Genomic DNA, 26,737 nt, shown 5'->3' with positions numbered 1-26,737 from the left:
ACCTTTTGCGTGCAAATGGTGCAGTGAGGAAATTCATCAGAAATCTTTCAGTCATGCGTATTGATGAGGCACCATATCAGCCGCACGCAGTTATTTATAGCCACAGTTTTCGCTTTTGGGCCTGTAAAAAAAAAGTATTCCCCCTTTAAATATTCGTCTCACGCTGTGTGTCTGAATGTTTTGACATCTCACTCTGAGTTGTTTTGCCTTCGAGACAGATTAGTGGGCCAGTGATTTGAAAACAAGCACAGTGACCCCAGTAAATAAGTTCAAGTAGTTTTGATGAAATCTGTTTGATTACAGTCATTCTTCTATGCTGCCTGTTTGTTTTTTTTATGAATACCTCCTCAGACACTGTCGTATCAGAAACAGCTTTGTTTGGCAGAAATTCATCAGGACAATGCCCTCTCCTACTGTTCACAGCCGCGAACGTTTCCTCTTTATCACAGCAAAATGTCACGAACTGAGATCTCAGATTTATTTCGGTTGGGGTCTTTACTCAGTCAACCAAAGACTAACTAGCTAATTAGATCTCAGGCTACCTGCTGTGTTTGCCTTTGAGGAAGGCAGTAGTATAATAACATGGAGTGGGCACAGATTTTGGGGGTGATAAAGCTTGAGCAAGTGTGCAGCTGCATATCTGAATGCCTCCCTGTAATGATGCGTGTACATGTGAGGTTGGGAGAATGTATTAGACATTCTGTGTATGAGCATTAAAAAAAAAAAAAAGGATGTTTTTTTAATGAGTTTGTGTGTGCGAAATAAAACCAAAAGCAAAATGTGGTTTGTGTTGAATGTGTTTGCAATAAGATGCTTTATTACCTACTCAGGTGTTCAATCACAGCTGATAGGTTTAAGGGAAGAGAGACCCGTTCCCATTGTTTTCTGTCATACAGTGAAAGCTTGACGGAGCTACAATAGCCTAATTTTCTGCTTAACTTTGTAAATTATAACAAGTTCCGCTTTAGTGCTATACCAGTCAGAAAAACAAACAAAAACAAAACAAGGCTTATGTTGCAAATGCAATAAATTTTCAGTATTTCTTTTAAATACGTTTCTTAGTACATCATTTTAATCTTGTAGAGAACCCAGACATATTCTGCGAGCAGTCTTTGGTTCAAGTTGATTGATTTTAGTCAGTGGCGGGGTTGGGGTTTCTTTGCCGAGCCCAAATAAACTCACTTGTACAGCTCAGAATAGGTTCAAGTTAATGCATTCTCATTTGCGCACACTCATATTCAGACTCCTCAGACTGCAGAAGCCAGTGATCAAGCCACTGACCTGCTAATTTGTTGACCACCAGATGTACCTCGTAAGCCACTGCCATCCTGCACACATGTGGCACAGTGGTGCAGTGATTAGCAAACAAAAACACATATGAGGCTAAACTGGCAATTCTTAATTAGTCATAGGTGTGTGTGTGAATGTCCTTTCTGTCTCTCTGTGACAGACTGGCAACCTGTCTGGATGCATAAACGGGTGCCGCATTCTCAAGGCACGAGTCTCAACATTAGAAGCAGGTGTATGCCTCATACTGTCATGCTGCAACTAACTGAAGCATCCTGATGTCAGGCTGAGCATGCATGACGTGCTTTTTCTGATCCCTTGCATGACCATCTGACTGTTCTTGGTGGAAGTGACTTGACAGAGCTATTGAGATGAAGTGCTCTAACCTGTACAACAACCTGGCCTGTGGCAGTTTGAGCGTCGCCTCCACATTGCCAGAGATCACCAGCATATCCAGACACTTCCTTGGCCAGCATTTAGTGTTGATATCTCTCCCACTGAATATGCCTGGGTAATTTTGGGCTGGCATGTTCATTAGAGGCAACCAGAACCCATTGCAGCTGGATGCTGCATTTATCTGGGAATGGAAAGCAATTGCTCAACAACAGATCTGGATGCGCGTGAAGTCTGTGCTGAGACAGGTGACTGCTTGCACCTGTCTGAGGTAATACTGTCAAGCACCGTCATTATAACAGTCTTGTACTATACATACAGTATATATATGTGTTTTGTTTGTTTGTTTGTTTTTTATTACTATTGTGCATCAGTAAAGTGCAGGAGCCCATTTTTCCAACTAGATAAAAGTCTAACACAACCCAAGAAAACAGCTTAACCATGAATCACACTTTGTAATATCTGTGTTTGGCACTGTCATGTATTTTTAGACTCATATGTTTAATAACAAATATTTTGGCTTGTGTAGTAAGGAAAGTACAGGGGGTATAATGAAGTGTCCACAAAGAATTGTGCCAATGACCTAGCATGCATAAAAACAGCACCATCACTAATACACAATACTTTGACTCTGTGTATGTTACAGTATTGTGTATTAAAATGTGGGTAAAAACTGGTGGTTACAAATGTTAATTTGTGTGTTTGTAGTTTGCTGGGGATAAACTGGACTGAATTTTTGTTGGAAACTGTTATTTCAACATAACAGAGTCCAGTACAGCACGTCCCCAACAACTGGAACCTCAGTAATAACAGAGCCAACACACGAAACAGTAAAATGCATACTACTCAGAAAAATCTGAAAAAACGGCCTATTAAGGTTGAATATGAGCTAAATATGATATTGTAGTCCATTCGTAAGAGTGTTTTGAAGTGCTTATTTTACTGTTTGACCTCTGTGAAGCAAACATACAAAATGCTGTATGCTATCTGTGAAGCTCATATGCAATACGTTAAATCCAAATCAAATCAAAACAAAGCTTTTATGCAATGAAAGGTTCATTAAAACAATGTAAATATACATTTCAAAACAATTCTATGGGGCAACAGTTGCCAAGTCACGATGATGTCATAGGCTCCATTCCCCAAATTCCACAGTTAGGTTTGATTTTGTGATCTGAACACTTCAAGACAAACTTCAGACAAAAAAACTAAGAAAAACAGTCACAAAACTCAAGATGAGTGAAGAAGGCCAGCCGCCATACAAGTCAAGCTCAGTGTACAATGAACTCCGTTTGGAGGGACTATTTTGTGATGCAATCATCAAAGTGGAGGATGTTGAATTTCCGGTCCACAGGATCATCCTATGTAACTGTACCCCGTACTTCAGGTGAGTTGCTTACCTGATAATGTGAAGGACAGTTGACTGATTTATATCTGTGAAAAATGTAATTCATGGTCTTAGTCTGTGAAACAGTGCCAACAAAAATCATAAAGCTTTTCTGATAGAAAGACTCTGTCACGGTCAACTGACAGATATACCCAAAACATAATGCAAACATTTGCCAGCAGTGCAGATTTCATCTTTACCTTCAGAGAGCTCCAGATTCCACTTCAGTAAATGTGCCATTTAAAAAGCACTGTGAATCACTTGGTGATTGTATGAACTAAATTCAGACCGTTTGGGTTAAAGTCTAATTGAAGTGTTTTATTAAGTTACATTAATATCTTCTCCACTGTTCTTGACACCAGACTTACTGATACTAAAAAGGTTGAACTATGTTTTACAGTTATACGCTGAGCTAAAGTTTTGAATTGCCTCTCATTTTTTTATATTTTGCTTAGAAACAGATGATTTTTTTAAAAGTCCACTTGAGCAATAGTTCTCAAAGTGTGTTTTTGAAGACTTTTAAAGGTTTTGTTTGGACATTTTTCAACCTTTTTATTCCAGTGCTTGTACCCGATCATTTTCAGAGGAATGGTTTTGTTTTTGTTCATTTGTTTATTTGTTTGTTAAGCCATTTAACGCTGATCTATGAATCATTCAAGCATAAAAAGGACACTAAAACCCAAAGGATGAACCACTATTGTTTCTACACATAACGCATATTTAGTGAAGAACCAATTTTAAAGACAAAACAAGGAGTAACACGCATTTAAAAAAAAGTAATGATCTACAGCAGATGAACATTATCTGAAAGTCATGTCCTTAAGAAAAAAGAAAGAATCGAGCAAATTCCTGACACAAGACCATTTAATCCATCTACTTTTCATGAAACCTCATAAGAAATGGTTATGGAAGAGAAACAGAGACTATAATTAAGGAAAATGCACTGGAGCTTCCATAAGGAAAAAAACAGACTGAGGTATGCCACATTACGCAATAACTAGACTAAAGATCAGGGCAAACTGGCCTTGTGGAGTTGATTTCAATATCTGTCATAGAGGTACAACAGTGAGTGTTTAGAGTTAACTTTAAAACACGGTGGAGGCTCTGTCATGGTGTGGGACTGCATTTTGTTTGGCAATAGCTTCATAAACATAGTGCCAATGTAATAAAGACATTGAAAATCCAACAATTGAGCGCACTAAACATGTACAAACTCTGTTTGGGAGTTACTTGGAGTACTTGTGCATGACGTAGTTTATTATCTTGTTGCCTCCACACCTTTTAATATTTTCTACTCTGTCTCCATCTCTACCCTCAGGGCTCTTTTCACCCGCTGCAGCGACCCAGACAAACAGGTCTTCAACATACCTGGCTTGTCTCCTGAGATGATGGCGCTCATCATTGACTTTGCATACACTGGCTCAGTTTCCATAACGGAGGAAAATGCAGTGGAACTTCTCATGGCAGCTGATAAACTCAATGCAATGGACATTGTTAAACTCTGCTGTGACTTCCTCGGGGAGCAACTGTGCCCAGAGAACTGCGTTGGCATTTGGCAGTTCACAAAAGTATGCTTATCACCCGAACTACGCGCCAAGGCCTACCACTACATCATCAATAACTTTGAGCAGGTTATTCTTGAGGAGGAGTTCCTGCAGCTAACTGTGGAGGAACTTGCTGATATCCTTGATAGAGAGGACCTCAATGTGCAGTTGGAGACCACTGTATATGAAGCGCTTATAAAGTGGATTAGCCATGTACCTGCAGAACGGGAACAACACCTCACCGCTCTGTTTTCCAAGGTGTATAAACTTTCATTACTACATTTAGTTTGGACTTAAATCTTCAGCATTTAAGTCATAGATTGAGTCGATCCATCTGGGTATAAGGATGCTTTAATATCTCGAGATGTTGCTCTTTTCAGCTGTAGCTAAACCACATTTAAGAAATTCTCTTCAAGAGCATTAAAACCGTATCAGATCGCTACACACATACTATAGAATAAATTATATTTATTAAGTATAGTTGCTAGGGCTATGACTAAAAACTGTCCCTGTTGACAAAAAGGCTAATGGTGTCTGACTTTGGTCGTTCTCCTGCTAGTAATAAGAAAATTAAACAACATTAGGAGCATTATCCTAAAGAAGCTTGAGTTTACTGAAACCGATGTAGTTGATATTCAGTGTTTCCATTTTCTAAGTCATATTCTCTTCTGTCATCACTGTGTAGGTCCGACTGGGACTGATGACTTTCGACAACCTAAGGGAAAATGTGCTGTATGGTGAGCTGGTGGGGACCAATTCTGAGTGCCTGTCCATGATAAGTAATGCCATCGTAGACATACATGGTCTAGGAAGCAGACCCTCCATGTCTGGCTTCTGTCACCCTCTTGCTCGTCCCCGCCTGCCTCATTCTGTCCTGCTAGCCATTGGGGGTTGGAGTGGTGGTGATCCAACTAACGGCATCGAGGCCTACGATTACCGGGCTGACCGCTGGGTCAACGTAACAAACAACCTCGAGTGTCCTCGTGCTTATCATGGAGCCGCCTTCCTCAACGGGTACGTCTACTCCGTTGGCGGCTTCGACAGGGTGGAGCATTTCAACAGCGTCCGTAGGTTTGACCTGACCACTCGCACCTGGAATGAGGTGGCGCCCATGCACTCCCGCCGCTGCTATGTGAGCGTGACTGTGTTGAACGGGTTCATCTATGCCCTGGGAGGCTACGACGGGCATGTACGACTCAGCAGTGCAGAGCGCTATCAACCTGAAATCAACAAGTGGAGTCTTATTGCACCGATGCACGAACAGAGGAGCGACGCCAGCTGCACAACACTCAACAACCGGGTGGGTGAAGTAAAAGAATAGCAGAGAAATAGAGTAGGTGCTCAGGCACACAGGCCTAGAGACCTGTCAGCAACCTTTTGGTAACAACCAGTTGCTAGGGAAAAATGTGTACTCCTCAGCTGGTTAGGCAGTGATTGTATGAAAGACTCTACGGATTTCTACAGCAAATAGTTTGTGAGTGTTTGCAGACAAGTCAGAGTACTTCATGCAAACCTCAACAGTCTGCTTATGACCAAAGGAAACACAAGGAGGCTTGTGGTGCAACACCTTCTTGGTTACAATTTCACAATAGTGACCGCCATCAACCTCCAGCAACCACTTGCCAACCAGTCAGGGAATACACATTTTTTTACAGTGAAGTGAGGTGCAAGATAGGTCACAAACTGGTTTCTATGTTCATGTTTTCAAATTTAAAAAGTATGAAAGTAAGTTTAAAAAGTTGAAAAATATATTAATATATATCTATTTTGTTTCTAACTGATCACAAGTGCATCTTTGCATTTATGTACAGTACTTTAGTTGAGTTGACTTGTCAACTAAAATATAACAGATATTAAAAAAAAATTGTAAAACACATCATTATTTTATTAAATTAAGATCCCAAATTACAGTTATTTATTTGCATTCCTGAACAGAAAAATCTGCCTTATTGATTGAATGTTATGTTTGATTCATTTCTGACTTCTCAAAGAAGTCCCACGTACTCAGGTAAAATTTGGGTACATAAACATGTTTTTGTGACAGGTAATTGTAAAACACACACATTTGTTATTACACATTTGTATTTTTCAGTTGGACACTTAGGTACTGAGTGTCGGTTTTACTTCACAAATGATGTGGAAACATTTCACTTACAGGTAACATTGTTTCCAACTGAAATCTAAGAAAAGTAAAAATAATTAATGTCCCTTTTTTGTTTTCAGATTTACATTTGCGGTGGATTCAATGGCAACGAGTGTCTGCAGACAGCTGAATATTACAACCCAGAGAGCAACCAGTGGACGATGATCAGTCCCATGAACAGCCGCCGCAGCGGGATAGGTGTCATTGCATATGCGGATCATGTCTTTGCAGTAAGACCACAAAGTAGTGCTGACACTCACGTAACATACAAATCAAATCTGTAATGTGCTTTGATCAGCAAGGCTTAACACAGATTTGGCTGACACTGAATTTTGCTAACTTTGTTTTGTATTTATCAATGATCAGATTCCTATCCTGACCACCGGTTCAGAGAAGACATTCTTACTCATTCTATGTATTAATTTAACTGATTAGTGATGTTTCTGCTGCATTAGTTTTTTTTTTCATTTCATGTGCCTCATTCCCAAAATGTTGTGTCTTTGATGATTTCAGTCATGATTTCACATTTCACTCAGTACAACAGAAATACTTGTTCAAAACCAACATTGTCATCCTCATCGTTCCATAGGGGACATATGTTAGAGATAATTTCAAACTTATCCTGCAACACCTTTAGAAAAATGAGGGAATAAGCCAAGTGATTAGAACTCATCCTCTGGGGACGGTAGGCATTTTAGCTGTAAATTTATCTTGCTATTTGCCTTAAAACCACTTATTTAGTTGATTTGCAGCTGCACCCTTTGGTAAAAAGCAAAGATTGTAGTCTCACCTTCTGAGACACACTTCTTTATTTAGCTAGCTGCTGTTTAGGATTTATTTTCTATTCAGACTAAGTCTGAATAGGTGCATTTTCTTACAGGAGTACGGTGAAGCTGGTTACACTTACATTCAGTCACTTGACCCATGCATTTACTTTTAGGTTGGTGGCTTCAATGGAAACAATCGTCTGCGCACCACTGAGGCTTACAACCCACATTCCAATACGTGGAAGCTCGTGTCCTCTATGCTGACCCCCCGCAGCAACTTTGGCATTGAGGTAGTCGACAATCGCCTCTTTGCCGTCGGGGGTTTCAACGGCTTCACCACCACTTTGAACGTCGAGTACTACGACGCTTTAACCAATGAGTGGTTTGAGGCGTGCGACATGGAGATTTTCCGCAGCGCCTTGAGCTGCTGTGTGGTGTCCGGACTTTCCAACCTGACTGAGTACACCTTTCCTCGTGACTTCCTGCAACTTGCAAATGTGCCAGAAGAAGCAATGGAGTCAGCAGAGTCCACGTAACATCTTTAAAGTGCAGTACTGCCATGTGTCAACATCTGAGACTCCAACATGAAGGACTGAAATAAATCTTTAGAGCATTAAACCGCTGGTGAACTGGACATTTTTTGTAGATATTTCAAAAACGTTCAGTATGTGTGTGAGGAGACACTGCACAGCAGATACTGGGTTTCATCAAGAGAACGCCTTTGCAACAATAACAGATTTAAAAGATTTTTTCATTCCCTGTAATGTATGGCTGCTGAGTAGCCATACCAGACATGCACACAGGGTGACCAGAACACAATAAGCCGCATGTCGGACTTTTCAACTCTTGCTAGGTAAACACAATAAGAATAAAGTGAAGTTTTCACTCTCCCTTGTTATTTCAGCTGCGGTTCTGTCTGGTAACAGTAGATAGGTTTGAGTAAGGATGTATCCATAGGTCTTTTTGGAGCGCTAGCTGACAATTCATGAATCTTTAGCCAAATATCACACACATATACTGTGTCGCTTCACAGCATTTCTTCTCTTGTGTGAAACTGAAAGATAACTCTATTTCTCAGTATATCTGCTTTGTGTTATTTCCCACTATATTGCATAGAATGATATGTTTGTTCATGATAAAAGCATGACCTAAATATGTACTAAGGAAAATCCAGTGTTTAGAAAGGTGGATGTCCTGCAGAGCCTGTAAAATGTGGGACATTGGTTCAAGATGTGGGAGAGGGGGGGAAAGCATAAAAATGCTGTGCAGTCCCCCTTATAGAGGGACATCTGATCCCCCAACCTGCACAACATGAAGGTTGAAGCAACACCAGTAACACAACACCTTATGGAGGTAAACCAACGTGTAGACAGTGATGTGCAAAGCTGTTCATAGGAACATCCTCCATCCATGGTGGTGTAATCTTTATTCTGATGCTGAATGGATTGATTTATGAATTTACTGTAAACATTTCTTACATTTTTCTTATTGCAAGCAGACAAACTGTCCTGGGATTGTTCCTGCTGCTCCCCTTCGTTTTATAAACACTAAATCAAACTCATTCCGTTATATATATATTTTTTAATTTTAGGATGATGTTTTCATACAATCCTCTACATCTGCATCAAACCAGGCTTGTCATATACAACCTGCCTTTAGTCTTATATATTATATGTTTGAGCAATTGCTCAGCAACAGAGTTGGACGCGCGTGCAGTCTGGGCTCAGACAGGTGACTGCTTGCACCTGTCTGAGGTTACATTGTCAAGCACCGTCATTATAACAGTCTTGTACTATACATGCAGTGCATATATCATATTGTTGCTCAATAAAATCTATTTAGATCACAAACCTGTGTTTTGTTTGTTTGTTTGTTTGTTTGTTTGTTTGTTTGTTTGTTTGTTTGTTTGTTTGTTTGTTTGTTTCTTTCTTTCTTTCTTTCTTTCTTTCTTTCTTTCTTACTACTATTGTGCATCAGTAAAGTGCAGGAGCACATTTTTCCAACTAGATAATAGTATAACACAACCCAAGAAAACAGCTTAGCCATGAATCACACTTTGTAATATCTGTGTTTGGCACTGTCATGTATTTTTAGACTCATATGTTTAATAACAAATATTTTGGCTTGTGTAGTAAGGAAAGTACAGGGGGTATAATGAAGTGTCCACAAAGAATTGTGCCAATGACCTAGCATGCATAAAAACAGCACCATCACTAATACACAATACTTTGACTCTGTGTATGTTACAGTATTGTGTATTAAAATGTGGGTAAAAACTGGTGGTTACAAATGTTAATTTGTGTGTTTGTAGTTCGCTGGGGATAAACTGGACTGCATTTTTGTTGGGAACTGTTATTTCAACATAACAGAGTCCAGTACAGCACGTCCCCAACAACTGGAACCTCAGTAATAACAGAGCCAACACACGAAACAGTAAAATACAGAAAAATCAGAAAAAACGGCCTATTAACGTTGAATACTAGCTAATGATTTTGTAGTCCATATTTAAATAGGACTACAATTTAATCTAAGTTCTTTCAGAAGTGTTATGTTACCGGTTGACCTCTGTGAAGCAAACATACAAAATGCTAGGTGATATCTGTGAGGCTCATATGCAATACATTAAAACCAAATCAAATCAAAACAAAGCTTTTATGCAATGAAAGGTTCATTAAAACAATGTAAATATACATTCCAAAACAATTCTATGGGGCAACAGTTGCCAAGTCACGATGATGTCATAGGCTCCATTCCCCAAATTCCACAGTTAGGTTTGATTTTGTGATCTGAACACTTCAAGGCAAACTTCAGACAAAAAAACTAAGAAAAACAGTCACAAAACTCAAGATGAGTGAAGAAAGCCAGCCGCCATACCAGTCAAGCTCAGTGTATAATGAACTCCGTTTGGAGGGACAATTTTGTGATGCAATCATCAAAGTGGAGGATGTTGAATTTCCGGTCCACAGGATCATCCTATGTAACTGTACCCCGTACTTCAGGTGAGTTGCTTACCTGATAATGTGAAGGACAGTTGACTGATTTATATCTGTGAAAAATGTAATTCATGGTCTTAGTCTGTGAAACAGTGCCAAGAAAAAGGAACGGGTTGAATCATAAAGCTTTTCTGATCGAAAGACTCTGTCACGGTCAACTGACAGATATACCCAAAACATAATGCAAACATTTGCCAGCAGTGCAGATTTCATCTTTACCTTCACAGAGCTCCAGATTCCACTTCAGTAAATGTGCCATTTAAAAAGCACTGTGAATCACTTGGTGATTGTATGAACTAATTTACGTGTTTTATTAAGTTACAACATTTTTATGCACTGTTATCAACCCAATAAAACACACCAGGTTTACTGATACTAAAAAGGTTGAACTCTGTTATAAAGTCATACGCTGAGCAAAAGTTTATAGATGAGTTTTTGTTCATTTGTTTATTTGTTTGTTAAGCTATTTAACGCTGATCTATAAATCATTCAAGCATAAAAAGGACACCTAACATAACTCGAAGGATGAACCAGTATTGTTTCTACACATAACACACAACTTAGTGAAGAACCAACGTTAAAGACAAAACAAGGAGTAGCACACATAAAAAAACAATGATCTACAGCAGATGAACACTATCTGAAAGTCATGTCCTTAAGAAAAAAGAAAGAATCGAGCAAATTCCTGACACAAGACCATTTAATCCATCTACTTTTCATGAAACCTCATTACGCAATAACTAGACTAAAGATCAGGGCAAACTGGCCTTGTGGAGTTGATTTCAATATTTGTCATAGAGGTACAACAGTGAGTGTTTAGAGTTAACTTTAAAACACGGTGGAGGCTCTGTCATGGTGTGGGACTGCATTTTGTTTGGCAATAGCTTCATAAACATAGTGCCAATGTAATAAAGACATTGAAAACCCAACAATCAAACGCACTAAACATGTACAAACTCTGTTTTGGAGTTACTTGGAGTACTTGTGCATGACGTAGTTTATTATCTTGTTGCCTCCACACCTTTTAATATTTTCTACTCTGTCTCCATCTCTACCCTCAGGGCTCTTTTCACCCGCTGCAGCGACCCAGACAAACAGGTCTTCAACATACCTGGCTTGTCTCCTGAGATGATGGCGCTCATCATTGACTTTGCATACACTGGCTCAGTTTCCATAACGGAGGAAAATGCAGTGGAACTTCTCATGGCAGCTGATAAACTCAATGCAATGGACATTGTTAAACTCTGCTGTGACTTCCTCGGGGAGCAACTGTGCCCAGAGAACTGCGTTGGCATTTGGCAGTTCACAAAAGTATGCTTATCACCCGAACTACGCGCCAAGGCCTACCACTACATCATCAGTAACTTTGAGCAGGTTATTCTTGAGGAGGAGTTCCTGCAGCTAACTGTGGAGGAACTTGCTGATATCCTTGATAGCGAGGACCTCAATGTGCAGTTGGAGACCACTGTGTATGAAGCGCTTATAAAGTGGATTAGCCATGTACCTGCAGAACGGGAACAACACCTCACCGCTCTTTTGTCCAAGGTGCATAAACTTTCATTACTACATTTAGTTTGGACTTAAATCTTCAGCATTTAAGTCATAGATTGAGTCGATCCATCTGGGTATAAGGATGCTTTAATATCTTGAGATGTTGCTCTTTTCAGCTGTAGCTAAACCACATTTAAGAAATTCTCTTCAAGAGCATTAAAACCGTATCAGATCGCTACACACATACTATAGAATAAATTATATTTATTAAGTATAGTTGCTAGGGCTATGACTAAAAACTGTCCCTGTTGACAAAAAGGCTAATGGTGTCTGACTTTGGTCGTTCTCCTGCTAGTAATAAGAAAATTAAACAACATTAGGAGCATTATCCTAAAGAAGCTTGAGTTTACTAAAACCGATGTAGTTGATATTCAGTGTTTCCATTTTCTAAGTCATATTCTCTTCTGTCATCTCTCTGTAGGTCCGACTGGGACTGATGACTGTAGACTACCTAAAGGAAAATGTGCTGTATGGTGAGCTGGTGGGGACCAATTCTGAGTGCCTGTCCATGATAACTAATGCCATCGTAGTCATACATGATCTAGGAAGCAGACCCTTGATGTCTGGCTTCTGTCACCCTCTTGCTCGTCCCCGCCTGCCTCATTCTGTCCTGCTGGCCATTGGGGGTTGGAGTGGTGGTGATCCAACTAATGGCATCGAGGCCTACGATTACCGGGCTAACCGCTGGGTCAACGTAACAAACAACCTCGAGTGTCCTCGTGCTTATCATGGAGCCGCCTTCCTCAACGGGTACGTCTACTCCGTTGGTGGCTTCGACAGGGTGGAGCATTTCAACAGCGTCCGTAGGTTTGACCTGACCACTCGCACCTGGAATGAGGTGGCGCCCATGCACTCCCGCCGCTGCTATGTGAGCGTGACTGTGTTGAACGGGTTCATCTATGCCCTGGGAGGCTACGACGGGCATGTACGACTCAGCAGTGCAGAGCGCTATCAACCTGAAATCAACCAGTGGAGTCTTATTGCACCGATGCACGAACAGAGGAGCGACGCCAGCTGCACAACACTTTACAGCCGGGTGGGTGAAGTAAAAGAGTAGCAGAGAAATAGAGTAGGGTCTCAGGCACACAGGCCTAGAGACCTGTCAGCAACCTTTTGGTAACAACCAGTTGCTAGGGAAAAATGTGTACTCCTCAGCTGGTTAGGCAGTGATTGTATGAAAGACTCTACGGATTTCTACAGCAAATAGTTTGTGAGTGTTTGCAGACAAGTCAGAGTACTCCATGCAAACCTCAACAGTCTGCTAATGACCAAAGGAAACACAAGGAGGCTTGTGGTGCAACACCTTCTTGGTTACAATTTCACAATAGTGACAGCCATCAACCTCCAGCAACCACTTGCCAACCAGTCAGGGAATACACATTTTTTACAGTGAAGTGAGGTGCAAGATAGGTCACAAACTGGTTTCTATGTTCATGTTTTCAAATTTAAAAAGTATAGTTTAAAAAGTTGAAAAATATATTAATATATATCTATTTTGTTTCTAACTGATCACAAGTGCATCTTTGCATTTATGTACAGTACTTTAGTTGAGTTGACTTGTCAACTAAAATATAACAGATATTAAAAAAATTGTAAAACACATCATTATTTTATTAAATTAAGATCCCAAATTACAGTTATTTATTTGCATTCCTGAACAGAAAAATCTGCCTTATTGATTGAATGTTATGTTTGATTCATTTCTGACTTCTCAAAGAAGTCCCACGTACTCAGGTAAAATTTGGGTACATAAACATGTTTTTGTGACAGGTAATTGTAAAACACACACATTTGTTATTACACATTTGTATTTTTCAGTTGGACACTTAGGTACTGAGTGTCGGTTTTACTTCACAAATGATGTGGAAACATTTCACTTACAGGTAACATTGTTTCCAACCGGAATCAAGAAAAGTAAAAAATAATTAATGTCCCTTTTTTGTTTTCAGATTTACATTTGTGGTGGATTCAATGGCAACGAGTGTCTGCAGACAGCTGAATATTACAACCCAGAGAGCAACCAGTGGACGATGATCAGTCCCATGAACAGCCGCCGCAGCGGGATAGGTGTCATTGCATATGCGGATCATGTCTTTGCAGTAAGACCACAAAGTAGTGCTGACACTCACGTAACATACAAATCAAATCTGTAATGTGCTTTGATCAGCAAGGCTTAACACAGATTTGGCTGACACTGAATTTTGCTAACTTTGTTTTGTATTTATCAATGATCAGATTCCTATCCTGACCACCGGTTCAGAGAAGACATTCTTACTCATTCTATGTATTAATTTAACTGATTGGTGATGTTTCTGCCTCATTAGATTTTTTTTTTTCATTTCATGTGCCTCATTCCCAAAATGTTGTGTCTTTGATGATTTCACTCGTGATTTCACATTTCACTCAGTACAACAGAAATACTTGTTCAAAACCAACATTGTCATCCTCATCGTTCCATAGGGGACATATGTTAGAGACAATTTCAAACTTATCCTGCAACACCTTTAGAAAAATGAGGGAATAAGCCAAGTGATTAGAACTCATCCTCTGGGGATGGTAGGCATTTTAGCTGTAAATTTATCTTGCTATTTGCCTTAAAACCACTTATTTAGTTGATTTGCAGCTGCACCCTTTGGTAAAAAGCAAAGATTGTAGTCTCACCTTCTGAGACACACTTCTTTATTTAGCTAGCTGCTGTTTAGGATTTATTTTCTATTCAGACTAAGTCTGTATTCAAAAAAAGGAAAAGTTATTATAAGCAGAATGTAGTGACCTTACCCTGGTGCTGACCTCAGGGTCTTTGATCAGGCTTTTAGGCCCCAAGGCCTGTCAGGGCTACTTTAATCTGTTATAGGAAGAAAGGACTGGAACTCAATGTTCCTTTTTAGACTAAAGGCAAAAGAGTTGTGAAGACATTTATACTGAAAACATAAATACTTTTTGTCGAGGGCTATTCATCTTTGTTCATAATAGCGTGATGTAATAGACAACAGTGCTTTAATAGCTGTAGTTGAGGCTTGAGTGAAAAAAGGTCTCATAAAGACTTCCACAACAGCTGGCTTCTACTTTATTTTACTTTTTCCTTTTAATTCAGAAGTCATTTTCAAACACCACTGCACCCTGATCTTTTCTAGACATTCCCAACAAATGTGGGACTGTGTGAATGCAAATACTGGGACGTTAATGGGCCTTTTTTTTAACAACGTTTACGTGTAAACTCCATATAACAGCATGAGAATATGTTGGGTAACTGTTCGCTTTATCCAGGTAAAACCCTAAACCAATCAGAGTACTTCCAGTAGTCAGATCACACCTAAAGAAAAAAATCTCCTTGTATCTGCTACATATTAAGGGCAACTTTGGACAATATTGCAATTCAATTCTTCAGTCACTTTCTGGAGTATCTGTGCAAAAACAGCTAAAGACATATAACAGGTGCATTTTCTTACAGGGGTACAGTGAAGCTGGTTACACTTACATTCGATTATTTGACCCATGCATTTACTTTTAGGTTGGTGGCTTCGATGGAAACAACCGTCTGCGCAGCGCTGAGGCTTACAACCCACATTCCAATACGTGGAACCTCGTGTCCTCTATGCTGACCCCCCGCAGCAACTTTGGCATTGAGGTAGTCGACAATCGCCTCTTTGCCGTCGGGGGTTTCAACGGCTTCACCACCACTTTGAACGTCGAGTACTACGACGCTTTAACCAGTGAGTGGTTTGAGGCGTGCGACATGGAGATTTTCCGCAGCGCCTTGAGCTGCTGTGTGGTGTCCGGACTTTCCAACCTGACTGAGTACACCTTTCCTCGTGACATCCTGCCACTTGCAAATGTGCCAGAAGAAGCAATGGAGTCAACGGAGTCCACGTAACATCTTTAAAGTGCAGTACTGCCATGTGTCAACATCTGAGACTCCAACATGAAGGACTGAAATAAATCTTTAGAGCATTAAACCGCTGGTGAACTGGACATTTTTTGTAGATATTTCAAAAACTTTCAGTATGTGTGTGAGGAGACACTGCACCGCAGATACTGGGTTTCATCAAGAGAACGCCTTTGCAACAATAACAGATTTAAAAGATTTTTTCATTCCCTGTAATGTATGGCTGCTGAGTAGCCATACCAGACATGCACACAGGGTGACCAGAACACAATAAGCTGCATGTGAGACTTTTCCAACTTTTGCTAGGTAAACACAATAAGAATAAAGTGAAGTTTTCACTCTCCCTTGTTATTTCAGCTGCGGTTCTGTCTGGTAACAGTCTATAGGTTTGAGTAAGGATGTATCCATAGGTCTTTTTGGAGCGCTAGCTGACAATTTATGAATCTTTAGCCAAATATCACACACATATACTGTGTCGCTTCACAGCATTTTTTCTCTTGTGTGAAACTGAAAGATAACTCTATTTCTCAGTATATCTGCTTTGTGTTATTTCCCACTATATTGCATAGAATGATATGTTTGTTCATGATAAAAGCATGACCTAAATATGTACTAAGGAAAATCCAGTGTTTAGAAAGGTGGATGTCCTGCAGAGCCTGTAAAATGTGGGACATTGGTTCAAGATGTGGGAGAGGGGGGGGAAGCATAAAAATGCTGTGCAGTCCCCCTTATAGAGGGACATCTGATCCCCCAACCTGCACAACATGAAGGTTGAAGCAACACCAGTAACACAACACCTTATGGAGGTAAACCAACGTGTAGACAGTGATGTGCAAAGCTGTTCATAGGAACATCCTCCATCCATGGTGGTGTAATCTTTATTCTGATGCTGAATGGATTGATTTATGAATTTACTGTAAACATTTCTTACATTTTTCTTATTGCAAGCAGACAAACTGTCCCGGGATTGTTCCTGCTGCTCCCCTTCGTTTTATAAACACTAAATCAAACTCATTCCATTATATATATTTTTTTAATTTTAGGATGATATTTTCATACAATCCTCTACATCTGCATCAAACCAGGCTTGTCACATACAACCTGCTTTTAGTCGTATATATTATATCTTAAATCTATTTCTTTCTTTCTTTCTTTCTTTCTTACTACTATTGTGCATCAGTAAAGTGCAGGAGCCCATTTTTCCAACTAGATAAAAGTCTAACACAACCCAAGAAAACAGCTTAGCCATGAATCACACTTTGTAATATCTGTGTTTGGCACTGTCATGTATTTTTAGACTCATATGTTTAATAACAAATATTTTGGCTTGTGTAGTAAGGAAAGTACAGGGGGTATAATGAAGTGTCCACAAAGAATTGTGCCAATGACCTAGCATGCATAAAAACAGCACCATCACTAATACACAATACTTTGATTCTGTGTATGTTACAGTATTGTGTATTAAAATGTGGGTAAAAACTGGTGGTTACAAATGCTTATTTGTGTGTTTGTAGTTTGCTGGGGAGATAAACTGGACTGCATTTTTGTTGGGAACTGTTATTTCAACATAACAGAGTCCAGTACAGCACGTCCCCAACAACTGGAACCTCAGTAATAACAGAGCCAACACACGAAACAGTAAAATGCAGAAAAATCTGAAAAAACGGCCTATTAACGTTGAATACTAGCTAATGATTTTGTAGTCCATATTTAAATAGGACTACAATTTAATCTAAGTTCTTTCAGAAGTGCTTATTTTACTGTTTGACCTCTGTGAAGCAAACATACAAAATGCTGTATGCTATCTGTGAAGCTCATATGCAATACATTAAAACCAAATCAAATCAAAACAAAGCTTTTATGCAATGAAAGGTTCATTAAAACAATGTAAATATACATTCCAAAACAATTCTATGGGGCAACAGTTGCCAAGTCACGATGATGTCATAGGCGCCATTCCCCAAATTCCACAGTTAGGTTTGATTTTGTGATCTGAACACTTCAAGACAAACTTCAGACAAAAAAACTAAGAAAAACAGTCACAAAACTCAAGATGAGTGAAGAAGGCCAGCCGCCATACCAGTCAAGCTCAGTGTATAATGAACTCCGTTTGGAGGGACAATTTTGTGATGCAATCATCAAAGTGGAGGATGTTGAATTTCCGGTCCACAGGATCATCCTATGTAACTGTACCCCGTACTTCAGGTGAGTTGCTTACCTGATAATGTGAAGGAGGGTTGACTGATTTATATCTGTGAAAAATGTAATTCATGGTCTTAGTCTGTGAAACAGTGCCAACAAAAATCATAAAGCTTTTCTGATAGAAAGACTCTGTCACGGTCAACTGACAGATATACCCAAAACATAATGCAAACATTTGCCAGCAGTGCAGATTTCATCTTTACCTTCAGAGAGCTCCAGATTCCACTTCAGTAAATGTGCCATTTAAAAAGCACTGTGAATCACTTGGTGATTGTATGAACTAATTTACGTGTTTTATTAAGTTACAACATTTTAATGCACTGTTATCAACCCAATAAAACACACCAGGTTTACTGATACTAAAAAGGTTGAACTCTGTTATAAAGTCATACGCTGAGCAAAAGTTTATAGATGAGTTTTTGTTCATTTGTTTATTTGTTTGTTAAGCTATTTAACGCTGATCTATAAATCATTCAAGCATAAAAAGGACACCTAACATAACTCGAAGGATGAACCAGTATTGTTTCTACACATAACACACAACTTAGTGAAGAACCAACGTTAAAGACAAAACAAGGAGTAGCACACATAAAAAAACAATGATCTACAGCAGATGAACACTATCTGAAAGTCATGTCCTTAAGAAAAAAGAAAGAATCGAGCAAATTCCTGACACAAGACCATTTAATCCATCTACTTTTCATGAAACCTCATTACGCAATAACTAGACTAAAGATCAGGGCAAACTGGCCTTGTGGAGTTGATTTCAATATTTGTCATAGAGGTACAACATCGAGTGTTTAGAGTTAACTTTAAAACACGGTGGAGGCTCTGTCATGGTGTGGGACTGCATTTTGTTTGGCAATAGCTTCATAAACATGGTGCCAATGTAATAAAGACATTGAAAACCCAACAATCCAGCGCACTAAACATGTACAAACTCTGTTTTTGTCATGGTCCTGGGTCGGTGACCCAGTGTTTTTGGTTATGTACTTTTACTTTTGATAGTTTTGTATTATGACTGTTGTTTTGGGTTTCCTAGGGTTTAGTGGTGTTCCCTCTGTTTGGTGTCTTCCCTGCTTGTGCATCCCCTTTGTGTAGTGGGTCTCTGTGTTTAGTCCGTGTCTCTGAGTCTGTGTCATTACGTGTATGTGTTTCCGGTTTTATTGTGAAGGTCTGCGTCTCATGTGAGTGTTTTCAGTTTGCCTCCCTGGTCTCGTCACGTTAATCACTCCCAGCTGTGTCCCCCGCCTGTGTGTAATCTCCCTGTGTTTCTCTGAGTGTATTTTAGTCGTGTCTTCTGTCTTAGTAGTTGCTGGTTCGCCTGTGTTGTTCACCTGGGTCTTCCTGCGTCTCTCCGTCCGTCTCTCTGTGTATTTCCCCGTACCTCCCTGCATCTTCGTTCTGGTTTGTTTTGTTAGCTCTGCCCAGTTTAGTTTTTCCAGTTTCATGTTCACCCGCCATTGCTGTTTGTATCCACTCCTGTTAATAAATACTCGCCTGCACCAGAGCTGCTGCATTTTGGGTCCTTTCTACAAACTCCACACGTCTGCCACACCGGGCGTGACAGTTTTGGAGTTATAGACTCTATGGCAGTCTGGACTACACATTACAAGACTATCACAGTAATCACATAGTAACACATGTAATTAGGCAATCATTTCCATTCCTGTCAACTGATTTTATATATTTATTCTACTTGTGCATGACGTAGTTTATTATCTTGTTGCCTCCACACCTTTTAATATTTTCTACTCTGTCTCCATCTCTACCCTCAGGGCTCTTTTCACCCGCTGGAGCTACCCAGACAAACAGGTCTTCAACATACCTGGCTTGTCTCCTGAGATGATGGCGCTCATCATTGACTTTGCATACACTGGCTCAGTTTCCATAACGGAGGAAAATGCAGTGGAACTTCTCATGGCAGCTGATCAACTCAATGCAATGGACATTGTTAAACTCTGCTGTGACTTCCTTGGGGAGCAACTGTACCCAGAGAACTGCGTTGGCATTTGGCAGTTCACAAAAGTATGCTTATCACCCGAGCTACGCGCCAAGGCCTACCACTACATCATCAATAACTTTGAGCAGGTTATTCTTGAGGAGGAATTCCTGCAGCTAACTGTGGAGGAACTTGCTGATATCCTCGATAGAGAGGACCTCAATGTGCAGTTGGAGACCACTGTGTATGAAGCGCTTATAAAGTGGATTAGCCATGTACCTGCAGAACGGGAACAACACCTCACCGCTCTTTTGTCCAAGGTGTATAAACTTTCATTACTACATTTAGTTTGGACTTAAATCTTCAGCATTTAAGTCATAGATTGAGTCGATCCATCTGGGTATAAGGATGCTTTAATATCTCGAGATGTTGCTCTTTTCAGCTGTAGCCAAACCACATTTAAGAAATTCTCTTCAAGAGCATTAAAACCGTATCAGATCGCTACACACATACTATAGAATAAATTATATTTATTAAGTATAGTTGCTAGGGCTATGACTAAAAACTGTCCCTGTTGACGAAAAGGCTAATGGTGTCTGACTTTGGTCGTTCTCCTGCTAGTAATAAGAAAATTAAACAACATTAGGAGCATTATCCTAAAGAAGCTTGAGTTTACTAAAACCGATGTAGTTGATATTCAGTGTTTCCATTTTCTAAGTCATATTCTCTTCTGTCATCTCTCTGTAGGTCCGACTGGGAGTGATGACTTTAGACTACCTAAAGGACAATGTGCTGTCTAGTGAGCTGGTGGGGACCAATTCTGAGTGCCTGTCCATGATAAGTAATGCCATCTTAGACATACATGGTCTAGGAAGCAGACCCTCCATGTCTGTCTTCTGTCACCCTCTTGCTCGTCCCCGCCTGCCTCATTCTGTCCTGCTGGCCATTGGGGGTTGGAGTGGTGGTGATCCAACTAATGGCATCGAGGCCTACGATTACCGGGCTAACCGCTGGGTCAACATAACGAACAACCTCGAGCGTCCTCGTGCTTATCATGGAGCCGCCTTCCTCAACGGGTACGTCTACTCCGTTGGCGGCTTCGACAGGGTGGAGCATTTCAACAGCGTCCGTAGGTTTGACCTGACCACTCGCACCTGGAATGAGGTGGCGCCCATGCACTCCCGCCGCTGCTATGTGAGCGTGACTGTGTTGAACGGGTTCATCTATGCCCTGGGAGGCTACGACGGGCATGTACGACTCAGCAGTGCAGAGCGCTATCAACCTGAAATCAACCAGTGGAGTCTTATTGCACCGATGCACGAACAGAGGAGCGACGCCAGCTGCACAACACTTTACAGCCGGGTGGGTGAAGTAAAAGAGTAGCAGAGAAATAGAGTAGGGTCTCAGGCACACAGGCCTAGAGACCTGTCAGCAACCTTTTGGTAACAACCAGTTGCTAGGGAAAAATGTGTACTCCTCAGCTGGTTAGGCAGTGATTGTATGAAAGACTCTACAGACTTCTACAGCAAATAGTTTGTGAGTGTTTGCAGACAAGTCAGAGTACTCCATGCAAACCTCAACAGTCTGCTAATGACCAAAGGAAACACAAGGAGGCTTGTGGTGCAACACCTTCTTGGTTACAATTTCACAATAGTGACAGCCATCAACCTCCAGCAACCACTTGCCAACCAGTCAGGGAATACACATTTTTTACAGTGAAGTGAGGTGCAAGATAGGTCACAAACTGGTTTCTATGTTCATGTTTTCAAATTTAAAAAGTATAGTTTAAAAAGTTGAAAAATATATTAATATATATCTATTTTGTTTCTAACTGATCACAAGTGCATCTTTGCATTTATGTACAGTACTTTAGTTGAGTTGACTTGTCAACTAAAATATAACAGATATTAAAAAAAAATTGTAAAACACATCATTATTTTATTAAATTAAGATCCCAAATTACAGTTATTTATTTGCATTCCTGAACAGAAATATCTGCCTTATTGATTGAATGTTATGCTTGATTCATTTCTGACTTTGTGACTCAAAGAAGTCCCACGTACTCAGGTAAAATTTGGGTACATAAACATGTTTTTGTGACAGGTAATTGTAAAACACACACATTTGTTATTACACATTTGTATTTTTCAGTTGGACACTTAGGTACTGAGTGTCGGTTTTACTTCACAAATGATGTGGAAACATTTCACTTACAGGTAACATTGTTTCCAACTGAAATCTAAGAAAAGTAAAAATAATTAATGTCCCTTTTTTGTTTTCAGATTTACATTTGCGGTGGATTCAATGGCAACGAGTGTCTGCAGACAGCTGAATATTACAACCCAGAGAGCAACCAGTGGACGATGATCAGTCCCATGAACAGCCGCCGCAGCGGGATAGGTGTCATTGCATATGCGGATCATGTCTTTGCAGTAAGACCACAAAGTAGTGCTGACACTCACGTAACATACAAATCAAATCTGTAATGTGCTTTGATCAGCAAGGCTTAACACAGATTTGGCTGACACTGAATTTTGCTAACTTTGTTTTGTATTTATCAATGATCAGATTCCTATCCTGACCACCGGTTCAGAGAAGACATTCTTACTCATTCTATGTATTAATTTAACTGAGTAGTGATGTTTGTGCCTCATTAAATTTTTTTTTTTTTCATTTCATGTGCCTCATTCCCAAAATGTTGTGTCTTTGATGATTTCACTCATGATTTCACATTTCACTCAGTACAACAGAAATACTTGTTCAAAACCAACATTGTCATCCTCATCGTTCCATAGGGGACATATGTTAGAGACAATTTCAAACTTATCCTGCAACACCTTTAGAAAAATGAGGGAATAAGCCAAGTGATTAGAACTCATCCTCTGGGGACGGCAGGCATTTTAGCTGTAAATTTATCTTGCTATTTGCCTTAAAACCACTTATTTAGTTGATTTGCAGCTGCACCCTTTGGTAAAAAGCAAAGATTGTAGTCTCACCTTCTGAGACACACTTCTTTATTTAGCTAGCTGCTGTTTAGGATTTATTTTCTATTCAGACTAAGTCTGAATAGGTGCATTTTCTTACAGGGGTACAGTGAAGCTGGTTACACTTACATTCAATTATTTGACCCATGCATTTACTTTTAGGTTGGTGGCTTCGATGGAAACAACCGTCTGCGCACCGCTGAGGCTTACAACCCACATTCCAATACGTGGAACCTCGTGTCCTCTATGCTGACCCCCCGCAGCAACTTTGGCATTGAGGTAGTCGACGATCACCTCTTTGCCGTCGGGGGTTTCAACGGCTTCACCACCACTTTGAACGTCGAGTACTACGACGCTTTAACCAATGAGTGGTTTGAGGCGTGCGACATGGAGATTTTCCGCAGCGCCTTGAGCTGCTGTGTGGTGTCCGGACTTTCCAACCTGATTGAGTACACCTTTCCTCGTGACTTCCTGCAACTTGCAAATGTGCCAGAAGAAGCAATGGAGTCAGCAGAGTCCACGTAACATCTTTAAAGTGCAGTACTGCCATGTGTCAACATCTGAGACTCCAACATGAAGGACTGAAATAAATCTTTAGAGCATTAAACCGCTGGTGAACTGGACATTTTTTGTAGATATTTCAAAAACTTTCAGTATGTGTGTGAGGAGACCCTGCACCGCAGATACTGGGTTTCATCAAGAGAATGCCTTTGCAACAATAACAGATTTAAAAGATTTTTTCATTCCCTGTAATGTATGGCTGCTGAGTAGCCATACCAGACATGCACACAGGGTGACCAGAACACAATAAGCCGCATGTCGGACTTTTCAACTCTTGCTAGGTAAACACAATAAGAATAAAGTGAAGTTTTCACTCTCCCTTGTTATTTCAGCTGCGGTTCTGTCTGGTAACAGTCTATAGGTTTGAGTAAGGATGTATCCATAGGTCTTTTTGGAGCGCTAGCTGACAATTCATGAATCTTTAGCCAAATATCACACACATATACTGTGTCGCTTCACAGCATTTTTTTTCTCTTGTGTGAAACTGAAAAATAACTGTATTTGTAGCTGTTCATAGGAACATCCTCCATCTATGGTGGTGTAATCTTTATGCTGATGCTGAATTGATTGATTTGTGAATTTACTGTAAACATTTCTAACATTTTTCTTATTGCAAGCAGAAACCTGTCCCGGGATTGTTCCTGCTGCTCCATTTTATAAACAGTCACACTCATTCAATTATAATTTTTTTTTAATTTTAGGATGATGTTTTCATTAAATGCTCTACATCTACATCAAACCAGGTTTGTCACATACAACCTGCTATTAGTCCTGTATATTATTTATTTTAGGACTTCTTCTGACCTCTGTGTTGGTCTATGATAACATCATTACATGTATTGATGAATATACTTGTGATGCTTAGAGGCACTGTAAACTTTGCATTAAAGTTTATACCAAAACTGCGATACTAGCTCACACATTGCTCATTGCAATTCCTGTTTTCATAGCCATTGCTATGAAAAAGTAGAATGGGAGGGAGAGCCTTCAGTTTTCAGGCCCCTCTTCCATGGAACCAGCTTCCAGTTTGGATTCGGGAGACAGTCACTATCTCTACTTTTAAGATTAGATTTAAAACTTTCCTTTTTGGTAAAGCACATAGTTAGGGCTGTATTAGGTAACCCTGAATCCTCCCTTAGTTATGCTGCAATAGGCATAGGCTGCTGGGGGACTCCCATGATTCATTGAGTTTTTCCTTTTCAGTCACCTTTTTCACACAGTATGTGTTAATAGACCTCTCTGCATTGAATCATATTTGTTATTAATCTCTGTCTCTCTTCCACAGCATGTCTTTTATGCCGTCTTCCTTCTCTCACCCCAACCGGTTGTAGCAGATGGCTGCCCCTCCCTGAGCCTGGTTCTGCTGGAGGTTTCTTCCTGTTAAAAGGGAGTTTTTCCTTCCCACTGTCGCCAAAGTGCTTGCTCATAGAGGGGTCATATGATTGTTGGGTTTTTCTCTGTATCTATTATTGTAGGGTCTACCTTACAATATAAAGCGCCTTGAGGCGACTGTTGTTATGATTTGGCGCTATATAAATAAAATTGAATTGAATTGAATTGCTCATCTTCCTCCAGATCTACACACTTCAATTACAAGAACTTACTATTTTTGCCCTTATGGTTCTCCTTCTGCACTTAAAGCCCTGACAGAGCTGAGGAAAAAGTGTGCTTAATTCCCTCTGACATTTCCACCCATCCATCTGTCCATTTCCTTTGGCAGTGAGACTTTTTGTGATTAAATAAATCTTGAGATAATTGAAACTAGAGAGACTGAGAAACAGAAAAATGCAAACATGCTCAAGAAAAAAAAATGTCAGGCAGCGATTCAGTCTCAGTAGAAGTTGATGCTTTTACATGACTTTCTGGCTGATGTCAAGGACTGGATGTTCCACAATCTCCTCCAACTAAATTTGGACAAAACTGGGATTATTCAGGGGGAAGAAAAGCTTGAATGACTTCAGTCCGTCCTCTGTTTTGCCGCATGCACTCCCCTCTCTCTGCTTCTCCCTTTCTCTCTCTCACTCTCTCTTAATCTCTCTCTTCTTCTCTTTCCCTCCTCTGCACTTTCTCTCTTTTTGTCTTCTTCTTTATCTCACAGACAAAGCACTGGTTGCTCGTTTTTGGTCAGAGTCACCTTGAGGCAAACAGAGCTTTGTGTGCATTCGGGAGCATCTGCATAGGAATTTATATATATATACACTGTGTGTACATATGGGTCACGTCCAATTATTCATAAATACTGATACATAGAGTGATACACTTTAGGCTTGGAGAGGGTTGTATTGTTTTTCCTTTTTATACATTTAGACCATGAAATGACTGAAATGAAGGTGTAGTGAGTTGTTTCAGTGCAGGACATTATTTGTTAAAGCTTTACTTTAGGCTGCTGTTGTTTAGTGACTGATTTTCACACTCTGTGAGTTTATTCATGAGCAAAGCATTTGTACTGTACACTGAGCCCCACATCTGCTCCTTGATCTGCATGCTGCATTTATCACTGAAAACATCTCAACACTTAAGGCCACAGCAAGGGAATGCAGTGGAGATGTCTTTGTGGTCTGACCATGACTTAGGAGTATCCACACTGATGGGCTTCACAGGCACATCACAACCACAGATACTGGAAGAATACCTTAAGAGTTGTGTTATATTATGTGCTGTCATTTTCTATGTTAGTGCTGTGGTCATATTGGGAATAAATGAAGATTAGGGTATGTTAGGAGTAAAGCTACTACTATAGACTTTGGTTAATAACAGGCAAACATTAAAGCTAAACTCCTAAGTATTTTCCAGTCCATGTTGTGAGGTATTAGAAACCTGTGAAGAGGAGCTTGCCTGTTTTTTCAGATCAGTATGGAGGGCAAAAATGCAGGAAGTGCAATAGTGTGCAAAGTTTTTTCAGCCACATCTCATTTATTTATATTCTGCTTATAAAATGAGAAATAGGAGCAGCAAACATACAGTTTTATCTCTGCAAACATACATGGAAAAACAGAGGCTTTACAATTCTAATGAGATTGAAAGTCAATATTTGTTAGTCTATAGCAGGTCATGGACCGCCATCGTGGGTGATAAACTACCAGTTTGTGACCTATAC

At 40.0% G+C, this 26,737-nt stretch overlaps 3 protein-coding genes across 3 annotated transcripts; all 3 read left to right on the top strand.

Moving 5' to 3' along the window:
- Positions 1–365: 365 nt before the first annotated feature.
- On the top strand, positions 366–8,057 carry LOC135932682 (kelch-like protein 10). Its single transcript, XM_065470271.1, has 6 exons — positions 366–376; positions 2,951–3,067; positions 4,386–4,869; positions 5,297–5,911; positions 6,835–6,984; positions 7,695–8,057. The coding sequence occupies exons 3-6, from the start codon at positions 4,453–4,455 to the stop codon at positions 8,055–8,057; spliced, it is 1,545 nt and encodes a 514-aa protein (XP_065326343.1). The 5' UTR covers positions 366–376; positions 2,951–3,067; positions 4,386–4,452.
- A 2,347-nt stretch (positions 8,058–10,404) lies between these two features.
- On the top strand, positions 10,405–15,939 carry LOC135932674 (kelch-like protein 10). The gene is made up of 5 exons (XM_065470255.1): positions 10,405–10,520; positions 11,576–12,059; positions 12,487–13,101; positions 14,015–14,164; positions 15,577–15,939. Exons 2-5 carry the CDS (start codon positions 11,643–11,645, stop codon positions 15,937–15,939), a joined length of 1,545 nt encoding a protein of 514 aa, XP_065326327.1. The 5' UTR covers positions 10,405–10,520; positions 11,576–11,642.
- A 2,101-nt stretch (positions 15,940–18,040) lies between these two features.
- LOC135932666 (kelch-like protein 10) lies at positions 18,041–23,604 on the top strand. The gene is made up of 5 exons (XM_065470224.1): positions 18,041–18,156; positions 19,932–20,415; positions 20,843–21,457; positions 22,378–22,527; positions 23,242–23,604. Exons 2-5 carry the CDS (start codon positions 19,999–20,001, stop codon positions 23,602–23,604), a joined length of 1,545 nt encoding a protein of 514 aa, XP_065326296.1. The 5' UTR covers positions 18,041–18,156; positions 19,932–19,998.
- The last annotated feature ends 3,133 nt before the right edge of the window (positions 23,605–26,737 follow it).

This window comes from Pelmatolapia mariae, linkage group LG22 (assembly GCF_036321145.2).
Source record: "Pelmatolapia mariae isolate MD_Pm_ZW linkage group LG22, Pm_UMD_F_2, whole genome shotgun sequence".
Classification (NCBI taxonomy): Eukaryota; Metazoa; Chordata; class Actinopteri; order Cichliformes; family Cichlidae; genus Pelmatolapia; species Pelmatolapia mariae.
Note: the sequence above shows the minus strand (reverse complement) of the source record. Positions and strands in the feature narration are given on the sequence as shown.

Bases quoted from the DNA above. Each gene is read 5' to 3' on its own strand.
- LOC135932682 (XM_065470271.1), top strand. From the start codon at position 4,453: ATGATGGCGCTCATCATTGACTTTGCATACACTGGCTCAGTTTCCATA. The intron at 5,912-6,834 runs GTGGGTGAAGTA...TTTTGTTTTCAG, and splicing joins GCACAACACTCAACAACCGG to ATTTACATTTGCGGTGGATT. The intron at 6,985-7,694 runs GTAAGACCACAA...ATTTACTTTTAG, and splicing joins ATGCGGATCATGTCTTTGCA to GTTGGTGGCTTCAATGGAAA.
- LOC135932666 (XM_065470224.1), top strand. From the start codon at position 19,999: ATGATGGCGCTCATCATTGACTTTGCATACACTGGCTCAGTTTCCATA. The intron at 20,416-20,842 runs GTGTATAAACTT...ATCTCTCTGTAG, and splicing joins TCACCGCTCTTTTGTCCAAG to GTCCGACTGGGAGTGATGAC. The intron at 22,528-23,241 runs GTAAGACCACAA...ATTTACTTTTAG, and splicing joins ATGCGGATCATGTCTTTGCA to GTTGGTGGCTTCGATGGAAA.
- LOC135932674 (XM_065470255.1), top strand. From the start codon at position 11,643: ATGATGGCGCTCATCATTGACTTTGCATACACTGGCTCAGTTTCCATA. The intron at 12,060-12,486 runs GTGCATAAACTT...ATCTCTCTGTAG, and splicing joins TCACCGCTCTTTTGTCCAAG to GTCCGACTGGGACTGATGAC. The intron at 14,165-15,576 runs GTAAGACCACAA...ATTTACTTTTAG, and splicing joins ATGCGGATCATGTCTTTGCA to GTTGGTGGCTTCGATGGAAA.